This window comes from Pogona vitticeps, chromosome 2 (assembly GCF_051106095.1).
Source record: "Pogona vitticeps strain Pit_001003342236 chromosome 2, PviZW2.1, whole genome shotgun sequence".
Classification (NCBI taxonomy): Eukaryota; Metazoa; Chordata; class Lepidosauria; order Squamata; family Agamidae; genus Pogona; species Pogona vitticeps.
The window spans coordinates 160,705,027-160,730,871 of record NC_135784.1 but is presented as its reverse complement, the minus strand read 5'-3'; the positions used below and the strand labels follow the sequence as shown (position 1 = coordinate 160,730,871).

Below are 25,845 nucleotides of genomic sequence, written 5' to 3'. Positions count from 1 at the left end.
TGCAAAGTGATACATAAATAAAAACTTATACTGATTTATCAGTGAGACTGATTTTAATCAGGACATATTTTAATTTTTTTCAGTTTATTTGTAGTAGAGAAAACCAAAATTTAACCAGACAAGCCAGTTACCTGCCACTAAGCAGTTTTATATGCAGCCATGTTGATATAGTGTGGCTAAAAACTCCAAGCCCTATGGCATCTAAAAAAAAATATTGTAGCACTTAACAGATTAACATTTATTGTGACATAAACTTTTGCAGACATTTGGACATCTAGTGATAAGGTCTAATCCATGAAACCTTCTGCCACTGTGAATCTGCCAAGTGTTGCAGGACTCAATTTCTACATAACTGCAGTTTCTGCATAACTGCATGTAGCCATAAAGGCCATTTCATTTAGACAGTTTTTGTTTTGTCATCAGTAAAAGCTAAATAATATTCTTAAAAGGAACTCTTTTTGGAAGCAACTGGCAAAAGCTGTTTCCATCTTTACAGATTATGCTCTTCTGAAATTAGACAGAATGGAGGCATGCAATTCTAAAAGGGCTGATCCATTAAAATTTGTAAATTAAACCTCTATAGATAATGAAAGTGACTATATGTTAATATACTGTTTGGCCTCATCATAGAGGAGATTGAAATGAGTGTTTCAGAACTCAACATTTATCAGAAAGAGAGAGACAATTTTCAAGTATGCTTGTCCTGGACAGAAACAAATAATGATAATAGCATTTGATAAATTAATAGCCAGAAAAATGCTGTAGCCAGCTGGGTAATACCAGATGTCTTTTGCATTATTAAGATCCATTAAATTAGATAAACAAACTAAAATCAGGAAATTCCATCTCACATAGGAATTTGTGTTCCGCAAAATGGTGTTATTGTGTAGGTACAGTTTTTGTAAAAATGTATGCTTTATCTTTTTAATTTGTTTAAATTTCTTGTTGTGCCATAACAAAATGGAGGGAAAACAATACTAGTCTTTTAAGATGATATTCACATTTCCAAGCAGAAGTTGTAGCCATACTAGGGAAGCTCTTTATCAAGCATAACAGCAGACAAAATAACTTTTTGCAGGGTGGAGGTAAGGTTTAGATAAAGTTCCAGGGAAAATGAGTCATCCTGAATTATCTTTCCAGAAAGTTCCTATCTAGACAAGTTGAGTCCTTGACTCCAAGGAAGGAAATAATGTTGATTTTTTTAAAAATAGTCCTTTGGGGAAAAAAAACTTTACCCAGTTATGAGTTTACTATGTGAGCTTTTTCAGAAATCTTATTGAAGATTGCTACCTAGAACTTGCTGCTGCCTCGTGTCAGCAGCATCATGTGACAGTAGGTAATCTGGCACAATGGAATGGGCATCTGACTCATCCTAATAGTTGTGTACCATCGTCAATTCCGACTTATGGGGTCCCTTTTCTGGGTTTTCCATTCCCTTCTTCTGAGGGCGTCCTGGGACTGTGCAGCTTGCCCAAGGCTACACAGTCAGGCTGGCTTTTCTCCCTGGAGGCGCAGTGGGGAATTGAACTCCCAGCCTTTGGCTCTGCTGCCAGATACCTAAAGCATGAAGCTCTCCAACCAGCCTGACTCATCATAACTGGGCTTATATACTGCCCATGAGCTTATACTGTTAAATGTTAAATGTTTGCTCTAGTGTGAATTACTGTGCTAAGCAACAGGAATTCAGCCATTAGATGTTTACATTGGAATCCATTCCCATCCAACCTTAATTTAGAACTATGAGAAAGGTGATATCTGCTAGTGTTTATTTTATTGCATTTTATTTGTTGTTAAAATGAATGAAATTTATTATTACTATCATCATCATCATCATCTGCCATCAAGTCAATTCTGACTCATGGCAGCCCTTTTCAGGGTTTTCCAGGTACTGAATACTCAGAAGTTTATTTACCATTCCCTTCTTCTGGGACCGCCTTCAGACTCTGGGGAATCGAACTCCTAAACTATGGCTCTGCATCCTGATACACTGAGCAAATAGCCAGCTATATTATTATTACTGTGATTGAAGGAAAAGTGTATGTTTGTACGGCAGAAGTTCCAGAATTGTTGAATTATGGGATTTATACCCTCAAAACTTCAAAAATACCATCCCTGGCCAACTCTTCAGTATTTCTCTATCTTTTATATATTTTAACCACCGTAATAATTACTGAAATTAACAACTCATGGAATTACTAAATGGAACAATACTGTTGCATTGCTCCTTCAGTTAATAATTACTGTAAAAAGATCACAATAAAATATAGCAGGTAAGTCTTTAAGGTGCCACAACGTTTTTGTCATTTAAATTTTTTTTTGTTTTTGCCAAACAGACTAGCACAGACTAACGTGGCTACCTCTAAAAGTGTAATTATTGCTGTGGTTAAAATACAGTGGTGCCTCGCATGATGATGTTAATTCGTTCCGAAAAAATTGCTGTCGAACGAAAACATTGTCATGTGATTTTAAAAAGCCCATAGAAACGTATTAAAACCCAATTAATGCGTTCCTAGGGGCTTAAAACTTACCGTCCAGCAAAGATTCTCCATAGCGTGGCCATTTTCGCTGCCTGTGCAGCGAGGAATCCATGCCAGAAAAAAGCGGGCGGCCATGTTTTTCACCCAGCGGCCATTTTGAAACCGCTGATCAGCTGGCCGAAAATCATCGCTTTGCGATAATCGGTTAGCCAAACAGGGAACCGATCATCGCAAAGCGAAATTCCCCCACAGGGAACATCGTTTTGCAATTGCTTTTGCCATCGCAAAATCTTCATCGTGATGCGATTTTGTCATCAAACGGACTGCTCATAATGCAAGGCACCACTGTATATAAAGGACAGAAAAATACTGGAAGGGTTGGCCATGGATGATATTTTTTGGAGCTTTGGGGTGAAAAATCCCATACTTCTCCATTTTGTCATCAAACGGAGCGCTCGTAATGCGAGGCACCACTGTATATAAAAGACAGAGAAATACTGGAAGAGTTGGCCATGGATGATATTTTTTAGAGCTTTGGGGTGAAAAATCCCATAATTCTCCATTCTACCTGATAGGCATACATACATCTTATCAACATTAAATGTGGTTCACTTGGGAGAAAGGCCCAAACTGTAGGGCTTTGAGGCCTACTAGGCCTAGCTCTGCTTTGCTTCCTATTCAGAAAGAAAGCTCACAACTAGCACAAGGAAGGGGGAGTCAACACTTAGGTGAAGCTAGGCCTAGCTAGGTCTCAACACCTTCCTGTTAGGCCTTTCTCCCAGGCAAGCCACATTTAGGTATTGATGAGGTGTCTGTCTGTCAGGTAGAACTTCCAAAATGGAGAATTACAGGATTTCTAGTCCAAAAAAATCCCATCCCTGGAGTTGAAAAATTACTTTGATAAAAAGTAGTATTTTGACAGATGTTTTCTCCCCATATTGGAGAAAAAACATTTTTTAAGGGGGTCAGAAGAGGGCTGTTTTTCACTTAACCCACCCTGCTGGCTACAGATGTAAGCAACAAACGGGTATGCGCCAGCTCATAGAATGCTTCCTCTAGCAATGTGGCAAGACACAGGTGCTTCATGAAGCAATACAGGGTCAGGACAGAAGGACGTCTTTACCCGTCCCAAACATGCCACCCTCCCCATCTGCATGTGGGGCAGCTGAAGGATGAAGGCAAAGTATAGATATGGGACAATTGGTTGTAAGCAAGCAGAAGCACAACATCCTTACTGACCACAGGGCTGCTGCCTTAGCTTCCATGTTTTTGGCTTCGTCAAGCCTAAACCAGAGGGAGATACCCTTACCCTGGACTCGGAGGGGGCAATGATATTAGGCATTTGCTCTGCAGTTTGTATCAGATTTGGCACAAATCAAATCAAATTAAAAGCCAGTGATTATATGACATAAAGCTAAGCAATCTGAGCAAAATTAGCCACAGCATGGTTAATTTTGCTCTGGCATTGCTTTTCTCTACTTTCTGCTCTGTATGCTGGCCTGATACAATGGAAAGGGGGAGCTGTGGGGGTTTCAGACTCAGTTCCTCTCAGTGGCACACACGTTGCCTTCAAACTGCATTTCTGTCTTTTTAAATATGCTTTCCAAAACTAGCATCAGATTAACACTATGTAACTTCAAGGGGAGAAAACACAAAGGGAAGGGATAGGCCCTGTAGACATGACCAGTCTTACTTTACAGCTTTCCGTCTCTGCCTTGCTGACTCTCTGTAACACGATAATTGTTTGTACTCATCTGAATGACTACAACCTATTTCACCCACAAAAACCAGCAGGGACCTGGATTGAAAAACTTCAGCTCAAACTGTGTTATCCAAATTGTGTAGTCACACCTTTGGTTTTAAACTGGCAGAGTTTTAATCAATGAATTTATATGTAGGCTTGCTGCTTTCCCATAGCTTTGTATTAACAACAGATCAGAGGGATCAGCTTATTCAAGTGGAAAGTAAGGAGAGCTAGGTCATCTGTGAACATACTGGTTTCATTGCTTCTGACATTAAATGCTTGAATGTCAGTTGTGTTCTAATAGTGCTTGGCAGTGGCATAGACAGAATCAAAGAAAAGGGATGCCCTTATTTCAACCTCTTGTACAAGGAAAAAGCTAGGTGAGTCCAGGGAGAGGGCTCTGTCTCGGACAGTATGTGGTTGGGGGTGTGTGGCTTTAGTGCAGGCAGGCTTTCCCTGGGCACGGAAAGCCCATATGCAAGAAAGATGAAGACAAAACAACGTAAGGGACATGGCCACTGACACCCTATTGTAGCTTCTGGCCTAAATGGATTCAGTGGCAGGTCATATAGAACCAACCCAGTGAGATTAATTTATAACCGATTTGCCTGAATTACCGTAACTGTGTCAGCAAATGTATACAATAATATTGTTGCAGTTACTACTTCCTTGAGCTGCTACTGGCCCATTTGGCATAGTTAAACCAATCATGGTTTGCATACAATGGTGTCCATCCATAAGCAGTACAAAATGTGCTGGTGGAATGGATTATCCTACTTTCCAACCACCCTCATCAAAATCTCTTTCAGAGGAAGAAGGTGCTGGACCATATGTGGGGACCTTAAGGGTGTTTGTTGTAGGGGCAGGGGGTATGAAGAACAGAGAGGGCCTGCTGCGTGAGCAGAAGTTTGCTTTCATAACCTTGAACGCTGCCAAAAGAAGCCAGGAACATCTGCTAAAGCCAGTCAGAAGGACAGAGTTCCAGGCGGTTCCAAAATTGGTTTTAATTCCCTTTTAAAACGCCTTGTATGTTTGGGCCAATTTATTTTGCGTCCCTCTTCAGTGATGTGTATGGAGACACAACGGTTTGCTCCTTAGTGAAGTTTCAATCTGTTTCCAAGCTTCACTAAATCTTTCCTGAGATTTCTGTTTGGGTACTTAAAAACAAGCTATGGCTCCCTTCCCTCAGATTTCCCCCCCCCTTGCATTTAAATTGGCATTTTTCTAATTTAATTTTAAAAGCAAACCTGTACTGAGGTGGTGGAATCAGAAATGCCAATAAAGAGGAGGTTTCACAATGGAAAGGCTGACACAAGGATCTGTTGCTGAATACTTTTGTATTACGCTGAATACAATTCAACAGTTGTGGGTTAATGCCAGTCCACAGACATTAGAATCACTGGCCCTCTGTCATATACAGTATTTCCTTAGTTTCTTCTGTTTGCAACTGAGGGATAAAAATATAGTAACTTTAAATGTACTTGTACTAAAATGTGCATAGTATATACAAGGAAGTAGTTTCCTACAGAATAACATCCGGTAAACTTTGGTTTAAATTTTTAACTATCTGTAAATATTACCGGGGTTTGGGGGGGGGCTATTATAGTTCTCCTCCAGAGCTAAGCACAGCAGGTTGCCCAGCATGAAGGCCCTTGTACATTTCCGTGGTTGCAAGCATGCTGCAGAACAGGCTAAGTGTAATTCTGCCAGAGAAGTGCTGGTGGCTGACAGGCAACCGTGAAGAGGCCAGTGCTTGCCTGTTTGCTGGGTATGTGCCCCATTAACATTTACTTGGAAGTAACTTGGCTCAGTAGGAGTTCTGCCTCATAGGATTGCCGGAAACAAAAACATCTTAGAGGGAAGAAAAATATAAAATTTTAACCAGTGTTGCTGTTCCCAAGCTGTGTATTTGTCTATGATGTTCATCGGCCATTAAGTTACTCACTAGGGAGATACTTGGTTTAACTGGCTAAAGTGCAGCTTTGTCATCTATGATGTTGTTTATGAGTTACATCACCTCATTTGGATGGCCAGGCTCTTGTTTGGTTCTGGTGCCTACACAGAGCTCTCGATGCAGGAGCTGCCGCGGTGATCTGATCAGATGGCAGTGACATGCGCGCACAAGCCCGTGGCTGGCACCTTGTCTGATTGCCTCAGCAGCTTCCGCAACGGGGAGTTATTGAACAAGATATTGGCCAATAACTAGGAAGGGCCACTTCTGCCACAGGTGTAAGTTCCTTGCTTTGCTAAATGTGCACGATGCTATTTGATGCAGCATTTTAAAGCATTTGGAATGATGTTGCATGGCTGTTCTAATTCAGTTTGACGCTGCATCTGATATGCAACAGACGTCTGTCGTAGGGAAGTCTGCATGAGCCTGGATTTTGCTATGCTTTGTGGGCTTCATTGCCTTCTGTCAAGGCCCTACATTTGTGTTTTCCTCAAAGGTACATGGAAGTGGACATGTATCCGCGTCTGTGCTGATGAACTAAGTCAGAATTGACACTCTGGTCCCTCCCCATACACTATGGTTGCATGAAGGAATCTATAAGCTATTGTTTTCGCTTATTTACAACTTGTTGTGACTTTAAGCGATGGGTAAACTATGGTAAATCTAAATTATGGTTATGTGAAACAAGCCATTCATGGTTTTTGAAGCCAGCATAGTTCAAGTAAGCTAAGGGTCTCTCCAGACTGTGGATGTAATCTGCTCAAAATGGGGTATTTTTGGTTGCAGATTTGAATAGATCATGGGGAGGGTGTTTGTTTCTGGATGTACTAGGATGCATTGTGTTGTCCTGGTGTCATCTTTTTGCTCCCTGAGGTCCGGCTCCTACCACAGATTGCCCTCCCCTTTTGACTATCTTTTCTACCCTCTTCCTGCCTACTTCATTCTCTCTTCTCTTCATTTCTTGTTTTAGCTGCCCACCCTTCTCAAAACGTCATGTTTTTGCCACAGTGCTTTCTAATTTTAGTGGTTCTTTAGTTTTCGTTTTCACTTTTGTGCTCCAGAGCTAAAGTGGTAACATTGAAAAAATCAAAACAGAACAGCTGATATCTTCTCTGCCTTCTCCCCACCTACTTTGCTATCTCTTTCCTTCCGTCTTTATTTTACCACCCACTGTCTGTCCTCAAGCTTTCACCTTTTGGCAGCAATGCTTTCTAATTTTATCTTTTTAAAAAGATAAGATTGTGCTATGGTGCGAAAGTGATAATATGGGGTGAAAATTTTAAAAGCTGAATGCAAGAAGTTCAGAGTTCTGACAAGGGCAACAAAGGATGATTGGGGGGGGGGGCTGGAAGCCGAGCCCTATGTTGAAAGATTGAAAGAACTGGGCATGTTTATCCTTGAGAAAAGAAGACTGAGGGCAGTTATAAGCACACTTTTCAAACACTTGAAAGGCTGTCATATAGAGGAGTAGCAGGAACTGGCTTTTTTCCACATCATCCCAGAGTTCCGGACACATAATAATGGGCTCAAGATACAGGAAGCCAGATTTTGGTTGAGTATCAGGAAAAACGTCCTAACTCTTAGAGCAATACAACCATGGAACCAATCACCTCAGGAGGTGGGGAGCACACTGATACTGCAGGTGTTCAAGAGAAAATTAGACAACTATATGTGAAACATACTTTGATCTCTACATTGAGCAGAGAGTTGAGCTGAGTAGCCTTATAGGCCTCTCCTGTTCCCCAGCAGAATACTGGGGTCTGCGCAAAAGAGATTGTGCAGCGTAGCAAAGGGGAGCAAATCAGAGTAAAAGTACACTAGTGGTGGTGGATCCCAAAAGCAAGAAGTTTTTTGTCCCATTTTTACACTGTCGACATTGGTTTCAGCCTTGTTATCATGTGGAGACTGGGACAGTAGCAGTATAATGGGTAGAAGGAAAGTTGGATGCAAGCTTGATGTGGCTTGGCCCATAGTTAAAATTTATTGCTTATATTATGTACTAAACGAAACAACTGTTAATCTGAAATAGAAGTGCGTGTTTCTAAGATCCTTGCAGCCCCACCAGCAAAGGAATGAGGAAGAAGGGAAGAATTTATGAGCCCAAGGCTTCCTGAAGATCATTCTTGCCAATGCTAAATGGTGATTTAGTGTTTTATTTGAATAACAGCCAAATTAAGCCATGGGAACATATGTATTTCTTGAGCATAACTCGTAGTTTCCTGTTCAGTTATACAAAAACATTTGGTTCTATTTTCAGTTAATGGTTAATAACAGATTTTAAAATTAGGTGGCCAGCTGATCCAGTCTATATCACTTTCCCCCCATTAATTTGAAAAATATTTTGTAGAGCTGTAGTCCTCCCAACTTGCTTCTGTATAGTTCCTCCCTTCCCTAATGTGGTGTCATCTCCTTGTTTTGGACAACATCTCATCAGCTGCAGATAATTCTGGTCAGTGGATATGAATGCTGAAAATGATAGCCCCTGATATTTGGGGCACAACCTAATGAGGCTGTCCTGCTGGATCCTACTGCTTCCCTCAGAATTAGTTATTTTTCTGCTGCCCCCTCCATTCCTCCTGCCGGGCCGATTTTGAGCAGATTTTTTATTCTGCCAAGGGCTATGGTAGGATGGGGAGAGAGAAAAAAATCCCAGGTCTTCTACTTCCTCTTTGTTCCATTGGCTCTTGGCCTGGATGAGAACTACATTTGGCAAGGCTGGCATAGTCTGTGCCTAGCTATAGTGGGAACTATCTCTTGCATGCAGCTGGATACAAAACATGCATCTGGAAAATAAATTGTGTGGTTGGGAAGCTCATATTCATGGAGCTCGGTGTGTATTGGCAGATGGAGGGAATAAAAGTATGTTACATAGTGCAGGTGGAGCATGAGCATCGATATCTTAACAGCGTGTGTATGTAGAAACCTTTTCAGAAGCTTTAAATGTTTTCAAGGATTATTACTAAATTTTCTTCAAATAGTGTTTGAGAAGTAGCAACTTTGGCACTACAAGTTTGATGAAGATGCAAGAATATAAGATGGGTAATTCCAATTCCAGGGCTCTAAATGTTCTTAGGCTACAAAGACCAGAAATAAGAAAGAAAGAAAGAAAGAAAGAAAGAAAGAAAGAAAGAAAGAAAGAAAGAAAGAAAGAAAGAAAGAAAGAAAGAAAGAAAGAAAGAAAGAAATTGTAATTTCCTTTGCTTGTGTGTGTGTACAGCTTGACTTTTCTAACCTACCACCTCCATTAAAAACAAACAAATGTAAAAATTGGTTATGAAAATAACTGTTTGATAGTAAATAACTGTTTAATATTTCTGCACACGATGAGGACATGCAAATGAATGATGCTGAGTGGCTAAGAGACAACACATAACATTTCTTGCTACCGCGCAGACAGTCAGAAGCCTCGGGAAGAGTCAGAGTCAGTCAGTGTGAGTGAGTGTTCGGATGGACTTCATGATCGTGTTTCTTCTTCAATTTCTTCCAATAAAACTGTTTGATTATTGTTGGGTAAAGTGACTTTTCAATATTATTGCAGTGAATTTCATAATAATACATTTTGGCTAAGTCTCAGAATGAATGGCTGAATCTGAAACGTAAAAGAACTGATTCTGTTGATGAGTGTGCATCCTGTTCAAAGTTTTTTTTTAATTATAATATGATTTTTTTATTTTTTGTTTTAATTTTTATTTCTAAAGAATGAAAAGATAATCAACCATATTACAAATAATAAATACAAAGTTATTCCCCACAATTCTCCAAATCACATATATACCATTCCCCGTCACGTTTTAAAGAAATAACGACCAACAATCTAAATTTCTTTTCAATCCACATGTCTCAAAGTCTATTTTATCGGCATATTTTAATAATGGCTTCCAGTTTTCAGTGAATTTACTGTGGCTTATTTCTCCTCTATGTAATCTAACTTTATTAGTCATTTTTTCCATCAGCAATGTATGCCATATTTTACTTGTAAATGCTTGCAATGAGAGGTCTTGGGCTTTTTTCCAGTTTTTAGCGATTTCAGATCTTGCAGTGCCTATAAGATTTGTAATTAATTCTTTATATTCTAGTTTCTCATTTCCCCCTGTGTATAATGAAAATAACAATAATGTTTCATTAATATCTAATTTTTGATTAGTCAATGTCTCTATCCATCTAATTACCTCCTGCCAATAAGCTTCTATTTTGGGGCAACTGATCCACATACTGTATGTTCCAGAGTTCCTTTTTGTCCACAGTTCCTCCAACATTTATCAGATATATCTTTATTAATTCTGTGTAGCTTTGTAGGGTATAGATGCCACCGATGCACTACCTTTAGAACCATTTCTTTTGCACTTGCTGATATAGATTTATATGGGTATTTTTTTCCAAATTCCTGTCCAAATTTCCTCAGGTATATAAATATTCAAATTTATTTCCCATACTGTTTTAGATCCTCCACCTTTTTCATATTCTTTCTCAATAATGCTGTTATATATTAGTGAGGTTAGTCCTCTCTTTTTATTTCTATCTTTTTGAATACAATATTGTTCAAATTCAGTTAATGTTCTTGGAAAGCCAGTTTTTTGTTGTGAGTAGCGAAACTTCTTATTTGTTTTATTTGTAGCCAATTGCTTTTTATTTGCTTTGTTTTCTCTTCTATTTGCCTAATAGTAATTGGTTCCCCTGAATCGAATAAATTATTAATTCTATATATTCCAATTTGCTTCCACTCCTTAAATTGTTCATATTTCTCTTTAGACTTAAAATCTGGGTGATCCATGAGGGGACATAAAGGGGATACTGGTGGGGGCCAATATTTTACTATGTTTTCTCCATATCCTTAATGTTTCAGAAATGAATAGGTTCTGTATTTGTTCTCCTTTTCCTTTTTTTTGTAGTATAAATATACATATTTACTATATCTGTTTTCATTTCACTTTCCATTTTGACCCAATCAGAATTTTTACAAGTCTCGTCAATTTGTATAAGTTTAATAATTTGGTTTTTTTGTAAAGCTTCATAATATTTTTGAAGCTGTGGTATCCCTAATCCCCCCTTTTGACCCTGTCTATATTTGACACTGTTTATGAACCTTTTCTTCTTTCCCTTTCCTGCAATAAAATTTTCTAGCTTTCCTTGCCATAGTTTTACTTTTTTTGTATCAGGCTGTAATGGAATATTTTGGAATAGAAATTGAAATTTTGGTAATATATAAGATTTAATCAAAGCGATTCTCCCCAGCAATGCTGGGGTCCATGCTGTTCAAAGTCATCTTAAAAAGTGTTGCCATTGTAAGCAAGGAATATCTGACGATGAGACCCTTCATGAGAAACTTTAAATAAATATTTGATGCTTTTTAGGGTTTTAAATCTTGAGTTAAGTCTTGGTGGTCCATGACAACAAAAATTGTTTAAAATGAGTCCAAGGTTAAGAACCACTGGTGTAGGACAAAAACGTGTACATTTTCAGTGAGAAATGTTACAGTCAGTAAAATAAAGTAAGCAGACTTCAGTGCTCCAACATAAAAAAAAAAACTTGTGGCTGCAGCATCATTACCTTATAAAATAAGACTTTTCCTTCCTTCCTTCCTTCCTTCCTTCCTTCCTTCCTTCTATCCCAATACAGTGGTGCCTCGCTTAACGAGCGCACCGCATAACGACGAAATCGCATAGCGATCCGTTTTTTCGGATAGCTAATGCGATCGCTTAACATCTTTTGAATAGGGCTCAATTCGCTTTGTGAAGACCGGTAAGCGTTTCGCTTACCGATCTTCGCAAAACGAAGCCTGACAATCAGCTGTTCGGTGGCCAAAATGGCCGCCGGAAGCCCGGAAATGGCCCAAAATGGCCGCGCGCAGCGTTTTCGCGCCCTTGTTAAGCGAGGCGAGGGCGCGAAAATGGCTGCCGGCCATTACGAAGCTTCGTTGAACGGTGAGTATTTGGCCCATTTGGAACGCATTAATGGGCTTTTCTGTCCCGTTCAACGATGCTTCAGCATAGCGAAGGTTAATCCGGAACGGATTAACCTCGCTATGCGAGGCACCACTGTATATGTTGGCAGTCAAACTCTGCCAAGAACATAAGGTCCAGCAAATTCCTCACTTGCCTTGCAGACAATTTCATGGTCCAGAAGGTAGAAGAGGCAACAAGGGAGTCAGCTATTTCAGATCTGATCTTAACCAACAGGGATGACTTTGTTAATGGGGTCGAAGTGGTAGGATCCTTAGGTGGGAGTGACCACGCTCTCTTGGAATTTGCTGTACAGTGGGAAGGGGAAGCCAAGTGCAGCCAGACATGCATTCTAGACTTTAAGAAGGCCAATTTCAGTAAACTTAGGGAATTACTGGCTGTAATTCCATGGACAAAGATACTGAAAGAGAAGGGAGTTCAGGATGGATGGAAGTTTCTTAAAAGGGAGATACTGAAGGCACAAACTAAAACTGTTCCAATAAGAAGGAAAAACGGGAGATGTCTAAAGAAACCAGAATGGTTGACTAAAGAACTTTCAGCTGAACTAAGTGTTAAAAAACATGTACAAGAAATGAAAAAATGGGGAAAACACCAAAAAGGAATACAAGTAAATAGCCAGTATATGTAGGGGGAAGGTAAGAAAAGCAAAAGTGCAGAATGATTAAAAACAATAAAAAGGGATTTTTACTTATGCTCACAGCAAAAGGAAAAACAAAGAAATGATAGGGTCATTTACAGAGGACAGGGAAAAGTCTGAACTACTCAACACCTTCTTTGCCTCAGTTTTCTCCAAAAAGGAAAATAGTGCTCAACCTGAGGGGCAAAGAGCAGGTGATGTCGTGAGGGAACTGCAGCACAGAATAGGTAGAGAAGTAGTACAGGAATACCTGGTTACTCTAAATGAATTCAAGTCTCCAGGGCCAGACGAATTACATCCAAGGATATTAAACGAACTGGCAGAAGTAATTTCAGAACCATTGGCAATAATATCTGAGAATTCTTGGAGAACAGGAGAAGTCCTCACAGAGCGGAGGAGGGCAAATGTTGTCCCTATCTTCAAAAAGGGAAGACCCAAATAATTATCACCTAGTCAGCCTGACGTAAATTTCTGGAAAAATTCTAGAGCAGATCATTAAACAGACAGTTTGTTATTACTTAGAAAGCAATGCTGTCATCACTGAAAGTCAACACAAGTTTCTCAAAAATAGGTCATGCCAGACTAATCTGATCTCTCTTTTTTAATAGAGTTACAGGATTGATAGATGAAGGGAATGCTGTGGATATAGCATATCTTGATTTCAGTAAGGCCTTTGACAAAGTTCCCCATTGTATTCTTGCAAGGAAGTTAGTAAAATGTGGGCTAGACAGTGCTACTGTTCGGTGGATTTGTAATTGGTTGACTGACCAAACTCGAAGGGTGCTCACCAATGGCTTCTCTTCATCCTGGAGAGAGGTAACTAATGGGGTGCCTCCGGGTTCTGTTCTGGGCCCTGTGCTATTCAACATTTTTATCAATGACTTGGATGAAGGAATAGAGAATATGCTGATTGAATTTGCAGATGATACCAAATTGGGAGGGGTTGCTAATTCTTCAAAGGACAGGATTAAAATTCAAAATGACCTTCACAGATTAGAGTCTTGGGCCAAAACTAACAAAATGAATTTCAGCAGGGAGAAATGTAAGGTTCTTCACCTAGGTATAAAAATGAACTGCACAGATATAGGATGAAAGACACCTGGCTAGACAACAGTACCTGTGAAAGGGATCTAGGAGTCTTGGTAGACCACAAACTGAACATGAGTCAGCAGTGTGATGCGGCTTCCAAGAAAGCCAATGCAATTCTTGATTGCATCAATAGGAGTATAATGTCTAGGTCAAGGGAAGTGATAGTACTGCTCTATTCTGCTTTGGTCAGATCTCACCTGGAGTATTGTATCCAGTTCTGGGCACCTCAATTCAAGAAGGATATTGACAACCTGGAACGTGTCCAGAGCAAGGTGACCAAAATGGTCAAAGCTCTGGAAGCCATGTCCTATGAGGAGCAGCTTAGGGAGCTGGGAATGTTTAGCCTTACAAAAAGAAGGTTAAGGGGGGAGATGATAGCCATGTTTAAATATTTGAAGGGATGTCATGTCAAGGAAGGGACAGGTTTGTTTTCCACAGCTGCAGACACTAGGACAAGGAGCAATGGTTTCAAACTACAAGGAAAGAGATTCCACCTGAATCTCAGGAAGAACTTCCTGACAGTCAGAGCAAGTCGGCAGTGGAATAGGCTGCCTCGGAGTGTGGCGGAGTCTCCTTCTTCGGAGGTTTTAAAGCAGAGGCTGAATGGCCATCTGTCGGGAGTGCTTTGATGGACTCACTGATCCCTGTGGTCTCTTCCAACTCTGTGATTCTATGATTCTTTCTTTCTTTCTCTTTCTATAGCTTCACAGAGGCAGATGATCCTTCAAAGATGTGTGGGAAGTGGTACAGAAAGCTTGAGGCAAGTGGGGGGGGGGATCGGCCAAAAATGGCTACCTCGTTCCTTCCTCTTGTCAGGCTTAAAGTCTCTGCTCAGTCCCATTCATAGAGTAACACAAACTCGTCTGAACCCAGTTGCTGGGGGCCAACAGTTGATTTTTTTTCATAAATGTTGACCAGCAGTTTTGGACTCTGTGGCTATTGTAACAAATTACTAGTATTTTAACAGTGAACCAACCCTAGCAGAAATAAAAGCGGCCTTGGACTCCCTCGCCTCCAGCAAGGCACCTGGAAAGGATAACATCCCTGCTGAAGTGCTGAAATGCTGTAAGGAGATCATCACCTCCGAACTGTATGAAGTCTTTTGTCTCTGCTGGAGGGAAGGTGGAGTACCACAGGACATGAAGGATGCAAACATTATCACATTGTACAAGAACAAAGGAGACAGGGGTGACTGCAATAACTACCGTGGCATCTCTCTTCTTAGTGTGGTAGGGAAGCTGCTTGCCCGTGTTGTGCTGAAGAGGCTCCAGGTGCTTGCAGATAGTCTATCCAGAATCACAGTGCGGATTTCGAGCTAATAGATCCACCACTGACATGGTATTCTCACTCCAACAGCTGCAGGAGAAATGTAGGGAACAACAACAGCCGCTCTTAGTGGCCTTCATAGACCTTACAAAAGCATTTGATCTGGTTAGCAGGGATGGCCTTTTTAAAATACTTCCCAAGATTGGATGTCCACCTCGTCTCCTTAACATCATCAGATCTTTCCATGAGGGAATGAAAAGCACTGTAGTTTTTGACGGCTCAACATCAGACCCCTTTGACATCCAAAGCGGAGTGAAACAGGGCTGTGTCCTCGCACCAACACTTTTTGGGATCTTTTTTGCTGTCATGCTGAAGCATGCCTTTGGAGCTGCAACCGAGGGCGTCTATCTCTGGACTAGATCAGACGGAAAGCTCTTTAATCTCTCTAGATTGAAAGCGAAGACCAAAGTCCAACTGAAATGCATGCGGGACTTCCTCTTCGCAGATGATGCAGCCATTGTTGCCCACTCTGCTGAAGACCTCCAACAACTCATGAATCATTTCAGCAAGGCCTGCCAAGACTTTGGACTAACAATCAGCCTGAAGAAAACACAAGTCATGGGCCAGGGTGTGGACTCATCTCCCTCTATTACCATCTCCACACAAGAATTGGAGGTTGTTCATGACTTTGTGTACCTCGGCTCAACCATCTCTGACACCCTCTCTCTAGATGTCGAGCTGGATAAACGCATTGGCAAAGCAGCCACCATGTTCTCTAGACTCACAAAGAGAGTATGGCTCAATAAGAAGCTGACGACACATACAAAGATCCAGGTTTATAGAGCCTGTGTTCTAAGCACACTCCTGTACTGCAGTGAGTCATGGACCCTTTGTGCACGGCAGGAGAGGAAGCTGAACACCTTCCATATGTGTTGCCTCCGACGGATTTTTGGCATCACCTGGCAGGACAAAGTTCCAAACAGAGCAGTCCTAGAACGAGCTGGAATTTTCAGCATGAACACATTACTGAAACAGCGACGTCTACGTTGGCTCGGGCACGTTGTGAGAATGGCTGATGGTCGGATTCCAAAGGATCTCCTCTATGGAGAATTAGTGCAGGGAAAGCGCCCAGAGGGAGACCACAACTGCGATACAAGGACATCTGCAAGCGAGATCTGAAGGCCTTAGGAATAGACCTCAACAGATGGGAAAACCTGACATCTGAGCGTTCAGCCTGGAGGCAGGCGGTGCATCACGGCCTCTCCCAATTTGAAGAGACCCTTGCCCAGCAGGCCGAGGCAAAGAGGAAGTCACAAAAGCAGCAAAACCAGGGAGCCGGACAGGGGACAGACTGGATTTGTCTTCAGTGTGGAAGGGACTGTCACTCTCGAATTGGCCTTCTCAGCCACACTAGGCGCTGTTCCAAGCCCTCCATACAGAGCACGCTACCATAGTCTTTCGAGACTGAAGGATGCCTAACTAACTAGTATTTTTACAAAGGATTTAAATTACATAGATTTTCTGTGATTATTTGCTTATTAGGGAGCTTCACTCTGAATTGAAAGTCTCTGGGTTGGTCAAAGCATTTTATATTGCTTTATTATAATACTTGCAAAAAAACAAATGCCTTACTAATTTCTCTTTGGTACCATAATATTTATTAGCCCTTTTTACAGTCCCAGCATTGTCAGGAACACAAAATGTTCTTACTGTTGACTTTGGCTCTTTGCCAATGTGGAGATACAGATGGAGAACCTTATGTGTTGCATTCCCCCATGTGCTTTAATTTGCTGTTCAAAAAACTGTTAGCTGTCCCTAGTCCAAGTGGAAAAAAAACCACAATCAAATTATCTCTCCTGCAGAGTTCTAAAATATTTCAAAGTATTTGGCTACAAGATGTTCCAGGAGAATTCAGCCCAGAAAGAAATCCATCTTGTAATGTTAATAACTCCTTATTTTCCCAGTTTAATCCTTGTATCTCATTTACTTTAATATTTTTAATCGGCCTTCATTAAATTTATAGGTTGTATATAAAGACAATTAAATGGTCCTCTGTCGTAAATCCTGGAAGCCTATTGGTGACTAATTGTGGCTAATAGTGAGGTGCTGGAACACATAATTAATCACATGCCTCATCACGTACTTGACCGCACACTATGATGTGCCCTGGTATCTTGTCGGTTAGCTGCAATTACACAGTTACACAGACCTTACAAATACAAATAGAATTGTAGCCAGTGTTACAAAAATATTAAAATACAGTCATAAAACAGTTTAAAATATAGTAAAATACAGGATGGATTTCTCAGTCTGAAGCAGGATGGGTTTATTTATTTAAATCATAACTAAAATGTTTGAAAAATGCTTTTTTATTATTTAAATTTTTTTAAATCAATTTTTAAACATTAAAAAATCATTTATTTTTTATTCACCATAGTCCAGAGTAACTTGTCACAATAGGCTTCGTAAATACAATGAATCCCAAAGGGATTCAATTTATGATAACTGTACAAGAAAGAATTAAAGATAAAAATAGCCACTCAATCCGATTTCAGATCCAGCTGAATATGACGGGGAAAATCATAAATGGGAAACCCTATCTTGTATAAGAGCTGGTATAGTGTCTTGGCTGAGATACTGGGTTACCAGATGAAGCTTGGAGCAGATCTTGCCTCAGCCGCACAATTTGTTAGGTGGCCTCAGGCAAGGCACTTTTTCTCAACCTCAGTACACATACTCCCAGTTTGAAATAAGAGAATGATGCTGGCATGCTGAACACTAGTGTTGTGATTAATGTATGTCAGTAAAACATTATCTGCAATGATTATGCTTTGAGGACCCAAAAATACTATTGAAGTTTGGTCAATCAGCATACTCCGGGAGGAGATAAGTATTGCCTTTGGCAAAGTCCTACAATGGCAAACTGCTGGAATGCTTGGTAAACCATGGAAGTCTCTGTGTAATTGGCATCCTCTAGTGGCAGTATAAAGCTGAGAGTTACATATAACATCAGATGGCAGGAGATGGATCTTTATAGGTCTGTGGAGAGAGGACTGTGGCAAGGATGCATACCCTTGCCGTTGCTTTTCAGCTTCTACCCCAAGGACATATTTAGGTAAGTGCTTAGTGATTCAAAGGACAACATCATTTGCAATGGATGGTGGTTATGTACAACACCTGACATGTAATATTATTGGATAACTATTTAGACCATCTGCAAAGGTTACTCAAAAAAAGTCAGTGAAATAAGTAATGAAATGTATAAAAATGAATGTTAAGAAAATCAAATGCACGTTAATCAGTAAAAAATCAAGTTGCTGAAGAAATGCAGTTAAAGATGTAAAAGCAGTGTATGGAACAAATCTATATATCCTGCGATTTGGCTGAATCATCTCTATGCAATTGAAGTCTGAACAGAGGTGACTCAGAGCTGCTTTCTTTGGATGAACAATGCAAGATGCCAGAAAAAAGTTATAAATGGCTTTGACAACGTGCAGTGTACGGTGCTATGTATTCTTCCTCCTACTTTATGGTATGGAATTGTGGACTTGAATGCTGTTGGCTATTAAAAAGAAGCATTTGAAATGTGGATTTAGTGCAGGGTTCCATTAATTTTTCCATTTGAGAGTATGACCCCCCAAAAAAAGCATTACAAGCCAAGAAATCATAAAATACATTGGTTGAAATCCTGCTGCATAAGTTATGTCATGTAAGGCTGATCATGTCACCAGCTGCAGTGATCTTTTTCATAAATAAAACATTTGTGGTTTCTCCCTTGGAGGACCTGAGGATCCTGTAGAATCCCTTTAGTCATTGGGAAGTCCTTGGTGCTGTGGGACAAGGTGGTGCCTAATTCTAAGATAATTACTGGAAAACTCTAGTTTCATTAGCTAAGGACTTTCCCCCAATCCCAGACACCTCAATGGCTTCCTGATGAGGAAGAGGATTTCACAGAAGCCTTGAGACTTTTGAAGCAGAAACTGGAAATGTTCTATTCCTAAGAAATATTGCAGCTGGTGACATCATCAGCCTTGCATGGCATAACTTATGCAACAGACACTCAACGCAGACAAGTAGAATGGTAGGTGGAATGCATTGGTCACACAAGGAAAAGCAAAGAGTTCAGATTGTTGCAGCTGATCATACAAGTCAAATAAACGGGAAAAGAAGTGCAGGAGCAAGAGCATGTAGGTGCAACACAGCAATATTTTTATGTGCTGTTGTGTCCAAAGTCATATTAGCCATGATGGCATCCCTCCTCTGGTGGGGGGGGGGGGGAGAGAGAAGACTGGAAAGAATTAACTCTTATCTTCAACGGCACAGATAAATTGAGAGGTGCAGTCAATCTTCCTGAGGAAGGAAAAAAACCCAGTGTTGGCTCTTCTGCCTTCTGGAAGGCAACAGAGTTACAGGCCTACTTCTGCAGTCCATTCAGGAGGAGTGATTATTCTTTTCTGAACTTTTGGCTCGCTAGAATTGGGAGCCAGGAGTGCCCGTGGCCGTGCCAGCAGGGAGACAGGAAGCACGTGCAGTTCAGTCCCCATTTGTCCTTCCTGGCCTTACCTGAAGGAAAGGTGTATTTTGTCCGTCAGCATCTAAGTCATTCTTGGATGGTTCAGCTGCAGGCCTTGGTCCAAGGAAGGCTACACCTTTTATAGACATCCTTATTCTTCAGGATGCTGACTGAACCATGGCACATTCAACTTCTTTTAACCTGCATATTCGTCTCTCCTCGTTGGTGAAAGTGGCATTCTTGTGAACCAGAGATGGCCATTTTGGACACATGACAACAGGCAGCGTGTTTCCTCGGATTACAGAGCCCAGGTGTCTCAGTTTGCTCTTGTCTTCCTTCCGTTGGGAATCTGCATTCTTGGTTCAAAAGTAAAGCCTTCAGTCTCTCATCTGTATGTCAAGAAAAAGTCTGTGAAGTGACCCTTTCTTGCTTGAAAGCCCTTTTTCATATTGTAAGAATTCACTTAACACATGCTACATGTAAACAATCCCTCAGTTTACCTACATTCCTCAATAGGGCTTGTTGCAAAGAAAACACGTTTTGAGGAGCTCTCGCATGGTTGCTTTTCTTTCTGAAATCTCAATATGTGGGACCAGCTCATCTACCTGGAATGATACTTTGCTCCTTCTCTCTCCCTCTCTCCAGATAGATTTCTGATGCCACAGCTAGTTATTTCTGCTGTCCACAGATAATTTTCTTCCTTTGACCCCACATTCAGTAGGAAGAATAGTTAATGCCTGTTACTTAATAGCCCAGAATGGTTAATGAATGGGGGCTAAATAGATAGGAAATGCCTGAGAATCTCTCCCTTATGGTTGAATGTTATCAGAGCTTGGGGAAAATGATTGGTGAATCTGCACTAAGTATGTCGGTGGGTGTGGGTGAGAGAAAACAAATTTTGATGCTTAGAACAGAGAAGCAAAGAAAGGAAGAGAGATAAGTAGAATGAAGGCCCTTGTGACATATCAAGCTTCTGGAAGATCTGATTCAGAATAAGCAGATCTGCTGCCTTCAAAAGAATGCCTCTCGGCATCCAGGTTGGTCTTAGTTCTATAACAAATCCTACAAAGACACAAAATAGGGCGCAAAAGGTCTCCCTGCCAGGGAAACCCAAACATTCCTCCTGGAACTCCTCACGATTCACTAAAGTAGGGGCCATGCAACAATAAGACTGAAAAGTACATATATTATTCTTTGTTTATGCAAGCATTAGATGTACTGTAGTAGTAGGGCCAGAGCCACAAGGAGAGATAGGCGGAAGTTCTCGGGGCAGGAAAATGACCACCTGGCCCTATGAGCTGTGGGGCAATATTGTTTATAGATCATGTTTTAAAGTTGTTCTCTTGCAAGAATAAGAACTTGAAGACTTTGCAGCGAAAAAGATTTCCAGAAGTCTGAACTATGCTCTTGAGTTCCTGCTTGCAGCTGCACTGTGTATGTACTGCAAGCTAGCCCTGTAAAACTATGAGGTGTTGCCAAGAACATACCCTGCTGTTTTTGGAACTTAAATTGTTGTTATTTAAGATATGCCATTTCTTGGTTGCAGCGTTTGCATGGCTCAGCTTTCATGCTCATCATAACACTGAAGGATGCTCATTTTAAATTCTACAGATATTTGACAACGAAGCCAAAGATCTCGACAGAGAAGTCTGCTTTATTGATATCGCCTGTGATGAAATTCCTGAGCGCTATTACAAAGAATCGGAGGTGAGTAAAGGAGTTTCTGCATTGTGCAAGAAACCTGTTAAGACAACTGGGTTCTTTTGGGATGAATAGTCTTACCCCAAGATATTTTGGTCATCTGTTTTTCATTGTATCAAGTGGTGGTAAGAAGAATTCTCACACACAAACACATATGTCAAATACAGGGTAAAATGGATTATAGAATTTAATTCTTAGTGAACAGACATGAGAACTACCATGTTTCCCCAAAAATAAGACAGGGTCCTATATGTATTAATTTTTGCTCCAAAAAACACATTAGGGCTTATTTTCAGGGGATGTTTTATTTTACAGTCATGTCATCTTCTTCTGGTTGCACAATGCTGCACAATGGTGGAGGGTGGAGATTCACTTAACTAGGGCTTATTTTTGAGGTAGGGCTTATATTACGAGCATTCTGAAAAATCATATTAGGTCTTATTTTCAGGTTCGGTCTTATTTTCAGGGAAACAGGGTATGATAGATCAAACCAAAAGACCTGTCTAATCCAGCATCCTGTTCTCATGGTGGCTGCCAGTCAGTTCCCTGTAGGAAACCCAAATGTGGGACAGGATCAAAATAGCACCCGATTGTGTTATTAACAATAATGAGACTAATGGTTGTTGTGGGTTTTTCGGGCTCTTTGGCCGTGTTCTGAAGTTTGTTCTTCCTAACGTTTCGCTAGTCTCTGTGGCTGGCATCTTCAGAGGACAGGAGTAGCAATAATGAGACAGATTTACCACCTGACTGTCATAACAGCCTTTGAAGTGACATACCGGTCTAATCCATTGGCTGAATTTGTATGAATGGGCATATATTTTTGATTTTACATCTTTTTCTTTGGTGCAATATATGATTATCTGGATTATTGTTTTCTTTTGGAGTTTTTTGTGATATTTTCTATATTTTGTTTAATTTTTAATAAAAAATTTAAATAGTTACTCCTGTTTTTGTTCCACAGCAGCTGATACCCTATTAAGAAATGGCCTTTGGGAGCAAAAACAGGTGTTACATGCAGCTTACAGTTAGAAGAGAAAATTTCTTAGCTGTTGAAAGCATCTGAGTGCAGAACGCTCAGTTCTTCCTTACTTTACCTCATCTGAAAATTTGCTTGCTCTGTTTTGTCATGGTTTTTCAGGACATAAGCATGGGATTAGTTTGATGCCTGATTTTTTTTCAAACGTGAAAGATTGTCTCACGCATGATTTCCCAAATACTGTATTAAAAACGTCTTTGTCACAGGCCATCTGTAACATATGTGGCTGCACCCATACCAGAGATAATACGATTATCATATTACAGTATCTCTTATAATAGAGGCTATATATATATAATAACTATCAGTAGCTTTTTTGTAAATTCAGTTGTTCTTTATTTCTTTAATATAATAACTATCAGTAGCTTTTTTGTAAATTCAGTTGTTCTTTATTTCTTTAAAGTAATTCAACTGGTTTGGGGCCTTAGTAAATGTTTTTGCCAATGCACATTGTTAGTAAGCAGCACACTTTAATACACATTTATGATGCCCAGTGTGGTGTAATGGATAGAGTGATGGACTAGGTTTGGATTCTTGCTAAGTTCTGAAAACTCATTGAGGGTCATGGAACTGGTAAAACCACTCCTTAAACATCTCATTTACCTTTAAAACCTTGTCAGAGTCACTATAAATCAATTCAACTTGCCAGCAGATAAGAACCATACACATTTAAACCAAAGAAACCTAGCTTTAGAACTATTTTTAAGTCATAGGAATTCTTAATTCTGTTAGACAAATTAGAACAGAGGTTTTTATATGTGATTATTTCATTTATCTTTCTCAAAGGCTCCATTCTGTACATCTGCACCCTCATCAGGTAATCCCAAAGCTGTTTATGAGGAGCATCTAGAAATCCTTGTTGATTTATGAGAAAGGTTTTTGTTGTCTTTTGGATTATGAAAGAAGTCTGTCACTAAAACCATATTATTGTAGAGCGGGGGGGGGGCAGAATGAAGCCCTATAGGTCAGAGGCAGCTCCTTGCCCTGTTTCTGAGCTACTTGCACCATCTGGAATACCACTAGCTCCTCTTTTTTGCTTTTAACGTGGAAAACTGCCTCTCTTGGGCATTTCTAGGAGCAACGATTCTCCTCTAATGCAAGGTGCATAGCCTCACTTTACCAGAAAAGCTCTTTTTGTTGTTGTTGCATTGTTCAATTAAAGTGAGCTTCTGGCCTCTCTCAGTTTAACTGTGCCCAACCTCACCTTGAGGACAGAGGTGCAGCCTGTGATGGATCCTGCAAGGGGACAATTAGAGCCATGGACCTGTTAAAGTTCCCCACCTGAAAAGGTAGAATGTAAGAATCTAAGAAGAGTCCTACTAGGTCATATCAAAGGTACTCTCCAGCATCCTGTTCCTACAGCAGCTAACCAGTTGCCTAGGGAAGACTCATAAACAAGATATGAGGACAGAAATTCACTTCTGCTGGGGTTCCCACTGAATGGTATTCAGAAATGTACTGTTTCTCCTATAGAAGCATAGAATAATTGAGTTGTAAGGGGCCTAGAAGGCCATCAGCTGGAAAGCTGTGTAAAGGGATCATGATTAGAAACCTGAATGTGTCCTGAATGCTCTACTGTTAAGCTTTTTATTTTGGAAAAAAGAGAATTAAAGGTATGCATGGCAGAGATTTATAAAAGTCTTCATGGTATGCACAGGGAGAATGTTCCCCCCCTCATAATTCAAAAACAGCAATGAAGCTCCACGGTAGAACATTCAAGACACACTGAAGCTGCAACTTAGAGGGGCTTTAAAATGTGAATTGACAAATTAATTGTGATCAGACGAACAATGATGTCTAGTCATGATCCCTTTACATAGCCTTCCATATGAGAAGCAGTACATTTCTGAATACCATTTGATGGGAACCCAAGTGGAAGCAAGCTATTTGCATCATGTCTTGTTTATGCCTTCCATGAGGCATAAATTTTCACATCAGAAGTTTTTAAACAGCTCTTGTGTAAATACCATCTGGACCTAGTTATTTCAATTCACCGTTAAGGTCTAGGATTTAATCTCTCATCACCAATATTTGCCTCAGTTCTTTCACCTTCCTTCCTGAAAATATCAGTTCAAGGATAAATCTCTCTCTCTCTCTCTCTCTCTCTCTCTCTCTGTGTGTGTGTGTGTGTGTGTGCCTGTCAAAACCCAGAATAGCAGTCTATCTTCTGAATTTGTGTTATGCTTTGCTGCATTATCTGTCTTATTCAAAATTCAACTGTACTCTTTGTATAGTTGCTTTCAAATTTTTTGTCCAGTGCCTATTGAACAAGGTGTACCATCAATATCTTCGTACACTCAGCCATGTGTCTTCTCAATAATATTTTATAATTTTGAACTGGCTTCTGAAACCCAAGGGAGAAAATATTCCATGATCTTGACAGAAATGTTATGAGGCACAACAGAGAGTCAGAGAAGGTGAAGGGTTACAGGGCATAAGCCAAAGGGGACCTGTTGCTTCCATCTCTGGCAGCTGCACTCTGTAAGCTCATAAAGTATGACAGAAATGGCATCACTGAAACACTTTAAGAGTGCTCCATTCAACAGGTTTGTGGCAAGGCAGACTCACAGTATTTTGCTGCCTGAGGTAAAGGCCAAGATGTTGCCCCCTCCCCAGGCCATGTACAGAAGCTAACCAGGTTTGCACCTTTATCTTACTTTATCACTTGCAGTGGGATAGCGCCTTCTAGCATAGAAGCACAAGGCTAGTTTAAGGTGCCTTAGAAAGGCTTTATGACATGGATAGCTTTGCCCTGCAACAGAAACAAAGGGACAGTCAGGAAGGTGCTACTGTTGCCCCTCAGCATCCGTTCACCTGAGGAAGTTGCTTAATTCTTTCACCTGAGGAAGTTGCTTAATTCTTTCTAATGATGTTAATTCTTTCTAATGATGGGGCTGGCCCTGCTTTTCAGCTAGACTGCACTGCTTATGGGTCTGTGACACACACTAAAATATTGTGCTTTTAAAAGGAAAACTCCAACTTCCGCTCCAAGGAACTAGAATGGTTGTATAACCAGAAAATAGGGTGGTTGGGGGTGGGTGGGTGGGAATGCTTGGGTTTTGCTTGGGATTATATTTGTAGGATTCTGGTTCTGCTAGAGAAAGGGGATTTATAAATTAGATTAATGACGTATCTGACCACTGGAAATCTTATTTACCTGATATTTATATATTATATAATATAGTAATATATTATATAATATATATATTATTAATCTGGTATTTATAGCTGTATCTGGCTTTGCCCAGATCCAATCCTGTCCTTGGAGCCATACAGAGAAGTGGGAAATTGGTCTTGCAAAGGTAACAGCTGAAGCTGCATTCAGCCCCGCATTCTGGATGTTGTTTTCCGCTGGCGTAGAATTAAAAAGTGAAAATAGACTTGGCCACGGGCTAGGAGCAGCTGTGGTCAATTGACACAATCTGGCCTCCGCTTCAGAATGAACCGGTCCTCACCTGAAAACAGATGCTC

The 25,845-nt window shown here is 40.4% G+C and overlaps 1 protein-coding gene across 3 annotated transcripts in view; it reads left to right on the top strand.

The window, feature by feature from the left end:
- Nucleotides 1-25,845, top strand: part of PITPNC1 (phosphatidylinositol transfer protein cytoplasmic 1) — a 188,933-nt gene that overhangs the window by 143,149 nt on the left and 19,939 nt on the right. For all 3 annotated transcript variants that reach the window (XM_020782271.3, XM_020782276.3, XM_078384584.1), the window contains exon 6: nt 21,249-21,344. In XM_020782271.3, the coding sequence (XP_020637930.1) occupies nt 21,249-21,344 (96 nt within the window). The remainder of the gene's footprint in view (nt 1-21,248; nt 21,345-25,845) is intronic.